Below are 11,602 nucleotides of genomic sequence, written 5' to 3'. Positions count from 1 at the left end.
CTTTTTTCAAAGATCAAAATATGTGAACGCTAACTTAAACATAACTTATGTAATTTAGTAATTCAACAGACACCAAAGAAAAAAAAAGACACCAAAAAAGATTTAGAAATTCAATATAGTGTGTGAAAATTTGAGCCAAAAATAAACTAAGCTTAATAAGTTTAAACTTGATCCATGTAATATATAAATTTTCGGACTCAACTTATCCATTTATTTTTTTTTTTGGAAATCAACTTATCTAGTTATTCATGAGCCAATTTGGATTACTTCCAATTTTATTTGTTAGTGTACAATCTAACTACAAAAAAAAAAAAAACTTCCATGGTATTTTTTCTCCCGTTGAGGCATGTGTCCGTTTTTTTTTTAAATACTTTGCTGAGGTAGATTTTGATCCCAAAAAATAGCTTTTTTGCCTTTCAATTTCTCCATATTTAACATAAAATTATCAAAGAAAAATATTACAATAATAGAAGGCTAGTAGAAACCACTTTTGTTCATTGTGAAATTTTGTTTGATCTAAATAAAATTTTCTGCGTTTAAAAGTATTGTAAATTAAATTTGTTAAAATAGTTTTTCTGATTTAATGACTGATTTATAATAGATGCTTTATATTTTTATTGATAGATTCTAGTTGAAAAATGAACTCAATAGTTATAGTAGTTTAATTATTAACCACTCAATAAAACTATAAGAAAAAAAAGTGGGTTGATTTCCTTCCCATAGCGGCTAAAAAATAAGCACCAAAAGAATGTACCATTATATTAAGCCAAAACAATATAGAACATCGTAGAATGGACTACTCTGGCATCGCATCATCAAGTTTAATTATGATCAAACAAATTAACCAACTAAAAAAACCATGGTTTCTAACTAGCAAGTAAATTATATAAATTTCATCATAAAATTAATGATCTAAACAATTCTTATAGCATTGGATCTATAGCGGGGCATAATGAAAATTGGTGGGGGCATGCCTTTTGCCGAGAAGTTTGGAACAAAGTGTTTACCAAAGCTTTTATTCTCTAGATTGAACACTCCAGTGTCACACGAACCAAATGCAAGGTTATGAAAGTAAATACCTATGAAATCATCCGTATAATATATTGAATTTGGAATAAGCGTAGGACACCTTGAACTTGGCACCGAAACAGAATTGTTGTCTCCTACGAACAAGATTTCACCATTCAATGTTTCCATACTCTTCTGTCCCCTTGATGACGGAAAATTTAGTTTAAACACCGTAAAATTCACACTCAAGTGGGGTTTATCATATTTATGTAACTCCTCCTCTAGATCCTTGCTTAGGTCAGGTTCAGAATACTCTTTTACTTTTCGGTTTTCAATTTCACGTTCAAGCTCCTCTATAGCCTTGTTTATCTCCTCCCTTAGTCGGTCATGCTCTTCTTGCGTTCTAGCTTCATATTCTGCTCGAGATCTTTTCATCTGTTCTTCCAACTCGGCATCCTTGGCGATTCTCGCTTCCAGAGTAATGTAGTCTCTTCGAACATGTAGCAACTCTCCCATGGAAGTTTCCACAAGATAAGCATTGCCAGAATAGTTGCACACAGATTGCGGAAGCCTTTCGTTTATGGTCTTAAATCGGAGATAACAAGGAGAGGAATTATTACCACCGGGACTTTGCTTATACCTGTAAAAAAAAAAAAGTAAAAGAGAGAAAAAACTATTTCTTGTGTATTGAGATTGTATTTAACAAGAAGATACAAAATATTTATAAAAATATTATTGGACTATATAAAAAATGCTAAGTTACTAACAAATGACTATATCATAAATCCTTAAACATCTAATATTCTAATAGTGTTTAATAATACCTTTTTCGATAAATTCTGACGATCCAGCTGTAGGAACTCACGGCGTATGCCATACCCTTGTGAAAGATAACATCCGCAAAGGATCGTATGTGTTTGCTTGGTTTTGGATAGCTCCAGAAATTGTTACCTGATTTGTAATGTGCCAATTTTTGAATGCCGCCATAGATTGCAATCACTTCAAAATCATTCGGGAAATCATTCGGGTCCTTGGAAAGAACGGCTTTGTTGACACCATACTCGTCCATGTACATCACTCGGTCACCATTATCGCACTGAATTGGCGGCAGTTTGATCATGGAATTTTCCGATTCGCTTGCAAACGGGTTTATAAGAACCAGTTGTATTTGCGGCGATTTGTTATCTACGAAGAACAACCATCCATGAGAAGATCCACAGCATCTTTTGTAAGGAAGGTTGAGTTGAATTTGATTGCAGAGAGTATCTTTGGCTATGTTGTACAAACCACGAATTTCTTGATGGCCTTCCATAGGAACCACCAGCAGAGGAAGTTGATGATTTGCGCGGAAAAGATGGTGTTTGCGCTTGTAAAATCTATGTGAAAAAGAGAGCCAAGGTTTGCACACTGCACCAAATCGAGCATAGTCATAGATATCATCAAACCTATCTGTGATCATATTCAATATATCATCGCCAAGAATTGCCCATTGAGATGCAGCATTGCCGGTGTTTTCCTCCACCATTGTTGCCATAATCACAACAAACACTGAGGAGGAGAGAAGAGAAAAAGAGAAACTGTGGTTTACTTTTATTTCCAATTATATCTAATTGAAAAAATTTTGGGAGTTGATATTATTAAATAAGTTGGATTTCAGTAAAATACTTCAAACTTTTTTTATTTAAATTTCAAATCGCTATTAAAGGTAGTAACATAATCTTTTCTGTGATCAATTTTTGAATAAAATAAATCTTATCTGAAATTTTGGAGATATGCAGATCATATTTATTTTATTCGAAGTTAATGTAGAAAACTAGTAAATAAATTTAAATTCAAAATTTCGTGGAAAAAGTGATATTACAATTTAAAAATGTATACACTCTATAATATATTATATCCTAACTGAAATATGAATTAAAGATATCTTTATTTGAAAATCATGGCTATGAAATAAAGATTTTATTTTGATTCTAAATTATTATGCTTATTATATATTAGGATGATAATTGTAGCAATAATATTGTTGGTGGCGGTGATGGTGTGCCAATAGTTTTATTTAGTTAAAAATTTAACCTAATTTAGTTTATGAAATAGAATATTTAAAAAAAAAATTTTGGTCATGGGCTCAGCCCAGCAAGAAAAGAACCCAATCCGTCCAGAAACCCGCCCCTGAACCCGACCCACCCATACTCTCCTACGGTCCTACCCCGCTCACGTACCAGTATACCACCCCTTCTGAGCAGATCCTTCTCCTACCTTGATGCTGCCGATTCCAATGCCGCCAAACAGCTGCTGTCACCCACCATCAGCGTCAAAACATCGCCAGATCACCACCGCCGTAACTATCCCTCTGAAGCACGCGGCATCTCCGCTCCCTTCTTCGATCAGATTCCTTTTTTGCTATCAGTCACGGTGTTCCCACCACCAAACCTTCGTCGCCGATGCATGTGAGATCGCCAGCTGCCACTCCCCGCCTAAGAGTACGATTGAAGGCCTTTTTCTTCGCGGATTGAAGTTCTGCCCCATTGCCTCTTGTTCGATTTGGCAGAGATCTCGCTTTTCCACCCCCAATCCGGTTCTTCTAGCTGCATTACAGATCATTAGTTGCGGAACAATGCCGTCGCTACGCCAAGGAGGACGACCTTGAACTTCCGCCGTCATCGTCTTCTGAACGATATGTCCGTTCCGTTTTTGCCTCTGGAAGCTGGCTTCCTCTGCCGCGCCCTCCACGCGTTGCTTAAAAAATTAGAAGAAAAGCTTTTTTTTTTTTTCGAATGGGTCGTTTTTTGTTTGCATAAGTGGGCCAGCCCATGAACCATTTAACTTTTTTTTGTCCGTTCTTACGGTTTATCTCCCTCAAGTGACTGACTGCCTGCACTGCACACCCCTCCCTTGCTTCAGAGACCTCGCATCTCGCACGCTGCCTCATCGCCGATCACCGTAGTGGTTTCTTCGCCGGTAATCGGTTGCTGATCCACATATAACATCGTTGCTTCTTCCTTCGTTGATTTGTCCAGGTTTTTTTTCTTAATTTTTCATTTTTGCTTCTCTGTATGGTACTTCTAATCTTCATTATTGAAATTTGTTCAATTTTAGTTATATTTTATTTTTAGTTCCAATTTCAGCTGGATTTTAGGTAGCTCTAATCTTTTTCTGAGAACTGGTTTACTTCTACTGCTTGTATCATGAAAAGTATATCCATCATTGAAGTCTTGTTCTATGATTTATTCTGTGGCATATTGTTTGTGATTTATTATTGGATCTTTTTATGCTTCATTTGATTTTAATAAAAAATCGACGCTATTAATTGTTTGAAAACTTTCATGATAAGCTTGTTAGTTAACGTCAACCTAAAAAGAATTTGTTCAAAGATGTTTGGAATCTTTTAAACGAAACTTAATCTTTTGATTACTAAATTGATGTCATGGATCTTGAATAAAATCGATGTTTCACGCATTTGAAGAGTTAATTCAAGGGTTTAGCTCTAAATGTTACAATTGTCTTCCAATGCAAGAAGAATATCAAAGCAATAATAGTCAAGACGAAAACAAGGAGGACAAAGAAGAGACACCATGGAAACAAGCACCAAAGAAGACTTAGAAATCAAGAAAGTGGATTGTGATGCATCGGAGATCGAGTATGTTAGTTATGGTGGCGAGCACCACCTCCCCCTTATCATGAACCTAGTCGACCAAGAACTCAGCGAGCCTTACTCTATATTCACGTATCGTTACTTTGTCTATCTCTGGCCTCAGCTCTCTTTCTTGGCATTCCACAAGGGTAAATGTGTCGGCACGGTGGTTTGTAAGATGGGCGACCATCGAAACGTTTCCAGAGGATACATTGCCATGTTGGTTGTGATAAAGCCCTATAGAGGAAAAGGCATTGCTACAGAACTTGTTACTAGGTCTATTAAGGTGATGATGGAATCTGGTTGTGAAGAAGTTACTCTGGAATCAGAAGTTACAAACAAAGGAGCATTGGCACTCTATGGTCGCCTTGGCTTTATTAGGGCTAAGAGGCTCTTTCATTATTATTTGAACGGAGTGGATGCTTTCCGGCTCAAACTGCGATTCCCTCGGCCGGAGCTGCACCCATCTCTGCCTGTGATGGCAGATAAATATGGTAGTAGTCATGTACCAAGTGATCATGATAATTCAGCATTTGAACAATGATTTGATTCCTTCAATGCCTGTTTGAGTGTTTGTAAAGAATCATAAACCCTTCTTGAGCATATTGATGTAGAATTAATTAGATACCAAGATTTTTTGTTGGCTCAACTCTACTTATATTACCATGTAATGATGATTAATATAATGCTATTAGTATTAGTGATTATACAATATATGAATATGGTAAAAGAAAAAACTATAAAATTATGCTATATTCTGTTAAATAATACCCTGTGGGATGCCTTTTGTTGTGAAACTTAGAACAAATTGATTATCAAAGCCTTTATTTTCTGCATTGAATATAGGAACTTACCACTTCAACGATGCACTCATGCGAGGTTTAGTATCAATCTCACTCAAAGTCATATACTTCATGTTCTACCTCTTGATTTTGTATTAAGCAAATATTTAAGAGGACATATCTGTTGAACAAATATATATATATTTTGCAAGGCCAATATATACGCAGATGTTTGAGAGTGTTATCCAACAGCAACAAATAAATTAAATAAGTGTTTGCAGATATTGTCTCTTTTAGTTGAAGGCCAAGGACAGAATCCTTTGCTCTGTAATTTGTATTGATCACAATGTTCCTTAATTACCTACCAAATCTTGAAAGAATGACTTTTTCCTCATCCATCCAACACCTACATTAAGCTTTGTTAACTATGTTTATAACGTCGTGGAAAGTTGCACCAAGTCATGCTTTATCTTCTAAGAAAAATATCTTAAATTAATATAGAAAACCTTGGATTCTTCTTCAAGTAGCCAGTTGCCAATGGGAGCATATTCTAGAGATAATACGCCATACTAACATTATCTTATCTGTTTCATACTTTCATTTCCTTTATTATCTTTATGCTACATATCTCCGTCATATAGAAGTAACATTTGGGTCTGGCCCTACTTGACATTTGACAACAATTATGCCTTTAAAACATTAAATTGTGCTCTACGCCTCTCATCTGAAATACCCAAGATCCTTCTTGTAAATTCCTCCAAAATCCATAATGACCTCTATTAACATATAAGATAAAACCAAAAATACAGAATAGAACTATTAGATTTCGCTGAACACAATTTATCATTTTCCATTTAACAAGTCAACTTCAAACAATTAAAAAGAAGCCACTTATTTTTCTTTTTCTTTTTTTCCCCATAAAAATAGAAAAAAAAAGTTGACAAGTTGGAGTAAGCCGCCGTCGTTTTTCGTTTCTTTCTTGGTTCTAGAAATCATCACCGTCGTAACCACCATCATCGTAGCCAAGATCATCCTCAACCTTCTCAGCAGCATCATCAGCAATCTTATCCTCCAAATATTCAGCACCTTCCACAAGGGCTATTCCACCAACCGCACCAGCTAACGCTCCAACCGCCAAACCCGTCCCCATCCCACCAAACTTACTCTTCTTCTTCTCCTCCACTACCACCGGCGCCGATGACGGAGCCCCCGATCCATACCCGCCGTAACCACCGTACCCTCCCTCACCATACGCCGCCGGCTGAGGAGGAGCTCCACCGTATCCCCCGCCGTACGGATACCCCGCCGGTGGATTCGAATAATACGACCCCTGCACCGGCGGAGCACCACCGTAAGAGTAACCGTACCCCGATCCCGGCGCAGGAGAGTAATCCCTGGACCCTGGAGGTGGAACGCCGTAAGGTGGAGCATTGTATGGATCCGGCGCACGATAGCGTGGCTCTCTAACAGTAACGTTAACGTTAACCTTTCCGTGTGGCCTTCCGGAGGGTCGTTTCAGTTTGAGAGTTCTGCTTAATGGAACGCCGAATCCGACGTCGTCTAGAACCTCGGCTAATTTGAGCCGAGCCGAGCCGATTAGTGGCTTGGTGTCTTCTTCCCTGCCAGCGTGGACGACGTCCACGTGAAGCGTGAGGTTCTCCAGTGGCTCTGGTGGAAGCGGAATGACGAGGGTTTCGTCCCAGTTGGGATCGGTGTCTCCTTCTTCGTCGACACGTGTCGACGTCTTGTTGCTTGGGTCGACCCATACCACGGCGTAGGGCCTGTTGGGCCCGTAGCGCCAGTTCACGTTCTTGAGCCCGCGGGCTGATTCCAGCTTCACTTCGATTTCGTAGCGAGAACCCATCGTTGAGAGTGGTAGTTGCAAGAGTAGAGAGGATTTTTTTTTACGAAACGTAATGTGGGATGTGCGGGTTTTTATATGGTGAAGTGGAAGGTGGAGGCTTTTGGTGTTTGTTTTTAGGTCCTTGGTTTTTGTTAGAATAACGGAATTGCCAAGGACGCCTTTAACAAATCACAACTTTATCCCTTTTTTTCCTTTGGATAACTTTAATGTAATTTGTGACTTTGTGTTATAACGTATAGTTAACGTAAGAATAACAGTACGTTTAATTAACGGGTGTTACCTACTGCTATTATTTAGAATTTTTTGATGTAGGATGAAATTGATTTTGCAAGGACAAAATTGAAATTAAATGTTGAAAATCAAGGTCAATTTGGATATAAATTATTAAAACTTATTTTGATAAAGTTGGTTGGTAATGTGATAATTTTCATACGCTTAAGCCAGCAGGGGTAGGGTGTAGCGGGGGTAAAGAACATCTTGGGTGGGGAATAATAGAGGAGAGTGGTTGCTTCGAAATTAAGGTTTTGAATAATATTTTGTGCCGGTTTGGGCTTCACTTTGAAAACAAAACATGGAATCGTTCTAGAAGTAGTAACTAATAGTTGAGGCAAATGACATATATAAAATCATTGGATGAAATATTTTTAAAAAACAGCAACATTTTAAAATATATTATTTCATTTTAAATTATTTGATTTCTATCTTTATTCGTTTTAACTTTTTGATATTTTATTTGAATTTAAGTAGGAGAATTTAATTTATATAAATAGTAAATCGTTGATTCGATTAATAATGTGCTTTCGCTGTAATGTAAATTAAATCAATATTAAAAATGTATAGATCGAGTTTAATTATTTTGATTTATATAATTTTATTTTAGAATATACATGTAAACTAATTCACTTTAAGACATTAATATAATTTTGATCCTTGAATAATTTGTTTGCATGAATTACCCTTAAAATAGAAAGGTTATATCTTATCTTATCAATATCATGCATACTCGCATAGGATAATTTGCACTAAACTTTGGTATAATTTGAAAAAAGGGATCTTAGCTTTTCGAAATTATCAAACCATGTAATTTTTTTTTCAGTGACCTTGGGTGCCTGCTTTAGCGAAGTCAGAGAAGGAATAATAAGATACTTGGATTAGGCTTTGCTCATCACGCATTTAAGCATTGCCACACGGAGAAAACACGGGCATGATGATGCATCCTTATGTTCTTTTCTGGCAAAGCATCACGCCAAAATTAATAAACATAGCCATTGTGATTGTGATGTCATCAATCCATTTATTTTTATTAAGTTTTTCCATTGATTTAACATTTGAGTAATATACCTTTGTTAAATACTAATATATTACAAACAAAAAATGTTAAAACTCCCAAAAAGATTGGTGTGTGATTATAAATTTTTTTAGTTATTTTAAGTTAAGCAATTCGATAATAATAAAGAGGCAGTTTAGTTCTATACATAGTTATGTCAGGTACATACCTAAATTTTGAGCTCATTTCTACGAGTGCATACTATTGGGCATTCATGTGTTGCAATGAGAGTGTATCATATTTTGGATTTAGATTAAGAACTAAGAAGATGGTTAATCTGTAAAATGCAGTTATGGTATTTTATAATTGAGTTTAGTCCATGTTTAGACATCTTTTCTGGTTTATGTTTGCACATGTACAATGTTAATAAGTGAATAATTGCACTTTTTAACCAAGCAAAGATTGTTTATTTTGGTTTTCTTCCCACTCTTTTGAAGGTAAAAAACCACGCTCCATAAACAAAAATTTATTTGTTCATTTGTAACTTTACTATGAATTATAATCTATGAACATCTAAAAAGTTTCTAGTTCAATGACCATGGAAGTTAGGCCAAACATTAACCTAGTATAGAGACAGTACCAAATTTTGAGAACTCTACCATAAGAAGCACAAAGAAGACCACATCGTGTAGAAGTGAGAAAGAAACAAAGTGTAAAGACTATAAATATAAGCGACAAGTGACACTTAAACTCACGGAGCCGTGTGGTGAACACAGAGCGAACTATTCTTTCGCCTTTTACTAAAGAATACCGTGTGTTCGCCACTAAATGCGGCATACGCCAATTTTTGGGAGAACTCTTCTTTGAAGAGTTCTACAACAATACTAGTTAAAATGTTAATTTCCTTTCTTATATGTATAATTTATGTTTAGCTATGTCTAATTAATTAGAAAACAATAAATTGGTTTTAAAATTGAGTTCTGAGTAGGTGAAAATGCAAAAATGTTTTTTATTATTTTTACTTAATGAAAAATTTATTTATATTTTTCAAAATTAATTTTTTATTTGTACTTTTTAGCGAAAATGGCCAACATTGAGCTATATTTTTTGGGCTAACAAGTGAATACATTTATTTTTTTTAAAAGGGACTCGAGAGTAAATGTTTTTATAGCCTTGTAGGAAGAGTGGAAACCCACAAATAAATTGTCAAAAACTAGTTATTGGAACTGCAAAACCCATTAGATTGGGGCCCAAATTGAGAACCGAGGGGGACAAAAACTTCAGAACAAAACTTTAGGCCAAACAAAAAGAAAGACAATAACTGAACAGTACATGACTAAAAAAAAAAGATTGTTTTTAGAAATATAATTTATATTAATGAAAATAATATAATGCATGATTGGATTAAATATATTCATGCTTATATTTTTGTTACTTCTAAATCTTGTTAAGAACAAAAGAAAGATGTGTTAAGGACTTAAGGTACTGTTCTTCTGAATAATTATTTTATTTAAAAAAAAAAACTAAAAAAGGGGAACTTTTTCATAGCAAATGACAATTACATTGATGTTCAATGCTAATGAGAAGGAATTTCAGCACATCAATCAATGGAGGAACTAAGCAAAGATCTAATATAGAACACAGGATAATATGATAATAGAGAGTTTATATAGATCTCTTGACCTTTTTTTTTTCCGGTTTAGAAGTGATTTGTGGTCTATCTTTGATAACATTGTTAAAAGGGATGGATCACGAATTATTGAATTCTTTTCTTTGAGTTTGGGTCAAATTTTGTACAAATGATCGGGAAAAAAAAAAAGTTGTGTCTCTGTCTTGAAATAATGCTGAAATGTCTTTAAACTAGTGTTTGTTTTGAGGTATTGAGATAGAGACCGAAAAACTGAGACTTAGTATCATGTTTGTTGGTTCAGTGACTCGTACTAAAATTTATGTCTCTGTCTTCAAAATTTCAATATTTCAGTACCTCAAAAAAGTGGGAACACATGGGACTAAAATTTTTAGAGATGGAGACTGAAACTTTAGTAACATTTTATACCTAAAATACTCTCATTTTAATTAATTAATTCCAATTTTATCTTTTGTACAAATTAAATTAGAGTTTCATTCTTATTTCAATTTCTGTCTCCCATTTTGCACCAAACAGAATACTAAAATTTATTTCAATCTCTATCTCTTAGTCTGTGTCTCTCAATCTCAGTCTTTTTGTCTCTGTCTCTCCATCAAACGCTACCTTGACATGCCAACTTTACTGGCATGATAATTGCATTAAACACTAGCATAAAACAAAACGGAAGATTTTCAAGTGTACCGTTATACTGGTGTATCAGTAATTTTTAACCGTTGATCTTAATTATATATATTATATATATATTTTATAATTAAGATCAACGGTTAAAAATAACTGAAACACCGGTATCACGGTATATTTGAAAATTTTCCAAAACTATAACAAGTTTATTTCCTTTAATACCAATACAATAATGCTGCTTTAGTGGTTAGACATTAAAAACATGGTTGCCAAGACTGATGAGACTATTTTCAATATTTCATACAAATATAATTACAGTCAGACTAATTAATTAATTACGGTCTTTCAAACCCAGTAGTAGTAAGCTCAATCTTTCAAGTTATGTAGTACAACCCCAATTATTTGCCGTCACAATTAGGTAGGTACAAGGTACACAATTGAAAGTACATCCACTACATTATATTTTTTTAATCAAATATCACAAAAGTTAATAAATTGTACTTCAAATTATTAAAATGACCACCATGAAATTTTTGTCTATCCATGCAAGTATCAATGATTTCATTTTGGCCTTTATTTTGAGTTACATGAATAATTTTCACCAAAGTTAATTGGTTGTAGAAAGTAGAAATTAAATGAGGAGTTAATAAGAGTTGGTTTGAGTTGTCTTAATTGTGGCACGTGGTGGAACAGCTTGCATGCATGTGGGAGAACACATAGGCCAATATATGTTTAATGATATTTAGAAGTAACCCTGCATATATATGTAACCTGGATATAT

General features: G+C 34.9%; 3 protein-coding genes across 6 annotated transcripts; 1 reads left to right on the top strand and 2 right to left on the bottom strand.

Annotated features, from left to right (window-relative positions):
* On the bottom strand, positions 887–3,361 carry LOC110262686. 3 transcript variants are annotated; one of them, XM_021103247.1, is made up of 3 exons: positions 3,215–3,347; positions 1,833–2,556; positions 887–1,648 (listed from the first exon to the last, which is right to left on the bottom strand). In XM_021103247.1, exons 2-3 carry the CDS (start codon positions 2,540–2,542, stop codon positions 913–915), a joined length of 1,446 nt encoding a protein of 481 aa, XP_020958906.1. In that variant the 5' UTR covers positions 2,543–2,556; positions 3,215–3,347; the 3' UTR covers positions 887–912. The 3 variants fall into 3 exon arrangements, with proteins under 3 accessions (XP_020958906.1, XP_020958907.1, XP_020958908.1); XM_021103248.1 differs by having other exon boundaries at positions 888–1,648; positions 3,228–3,361; XM_021103249.1 differs by having other exon boundaries at positions 888–1,648; positions 3,265–3,358.
* On the top strand, positions 3,845–5,288 carry LOC107644866 (N-alpha-acetyltransferase MAK3-like). 2 transcript variants are annotated; one of them, XM_016348811.2, is made up of 2 exons: positions 3,845–4,025; positions 4,526–5,288. In XM_016348811.2, the coding sequence occupies exon 2, from the start codon at positions 4,581–4,583 to the stop codon at positions 5,181–5,183; it is 603 nt and encodes a 200-aa protein (XP_016204297.1). In that variant the 5' UTR covers positions 3,845–4,025; positions 4,526–4,580; the 3' UTR covers positions 5,184–5,288. The 2 variants fall into 2 exon arrangements, with proteins under 2 accessions (XP_016204297.1, XP_016204298.1); XM_016348812.2 differs by having other exon boundaries at positions 3,869–4,025; positions 4,523–5,288.
* LOC107644865 (protein SRC2 homolog) lies at positions 6,189–7,364 on the bottom strand. Its single transcript, XM_016348810.2, has one exon. It carries the CDS (start codon positions 7,283–7,285, stop codon positions 6,407–6,409), a length of 879 nt encoding a protein of 292 aa, XP_016204296.1. The 5' UTR covers positions 7,286–7,364; the 3' UTR covers positions 6,189–6,406.

The sequence above is a fragment of the Arachis ipaensis genome, chromosome B05, assembly GCF_000816755.2.
Source record: "Arachis ipaensis cultivar K30076 chromosome B05, Araip1.1, whole genome shotgun sequence".
Lineage (NCBI taxonomy): Eukaryota > Viridiplantae > Streptophyta > Magnoliopsida > Fabales > Fabaceae > Arachis > Arachis ipaensis.
The sequence above is the reverse complement of the archived record's forward strand: the minus strand, read 5'-3'. Positions and strand labels throughout refer to the sequence as shown.

Coding starts and splice junctions, on each gene's coding strand:
- LOC110262686 (XM_021103248.1), bottom strand. CDS start 2,542: ATGGCAACAATGGTGGAGGAAAACACCGGCAATGCTGCATCTCAATGG. Junction 1,649..1,832: donor GTCAGAATTTATCGAAAAAG/GTATTATTAAAC, acceptor TTTTTTTTACAG/GTATAAGCAAAGTCCCGGTG.
- LOC107644866 (XM_016348811.2), top strand. CDS start 4,581: ATGGAAACAAGCACCAAAGAAGACTTAGAAATCAAGAAAGTGGATTGT.
- LOC107644865 (XM_016348810.2), bottom strand. CDS start 7,285: ATGGGTTCTCGCTACGAAATCGAAGTGAAGCTGGAATCAGCCCGCGGG.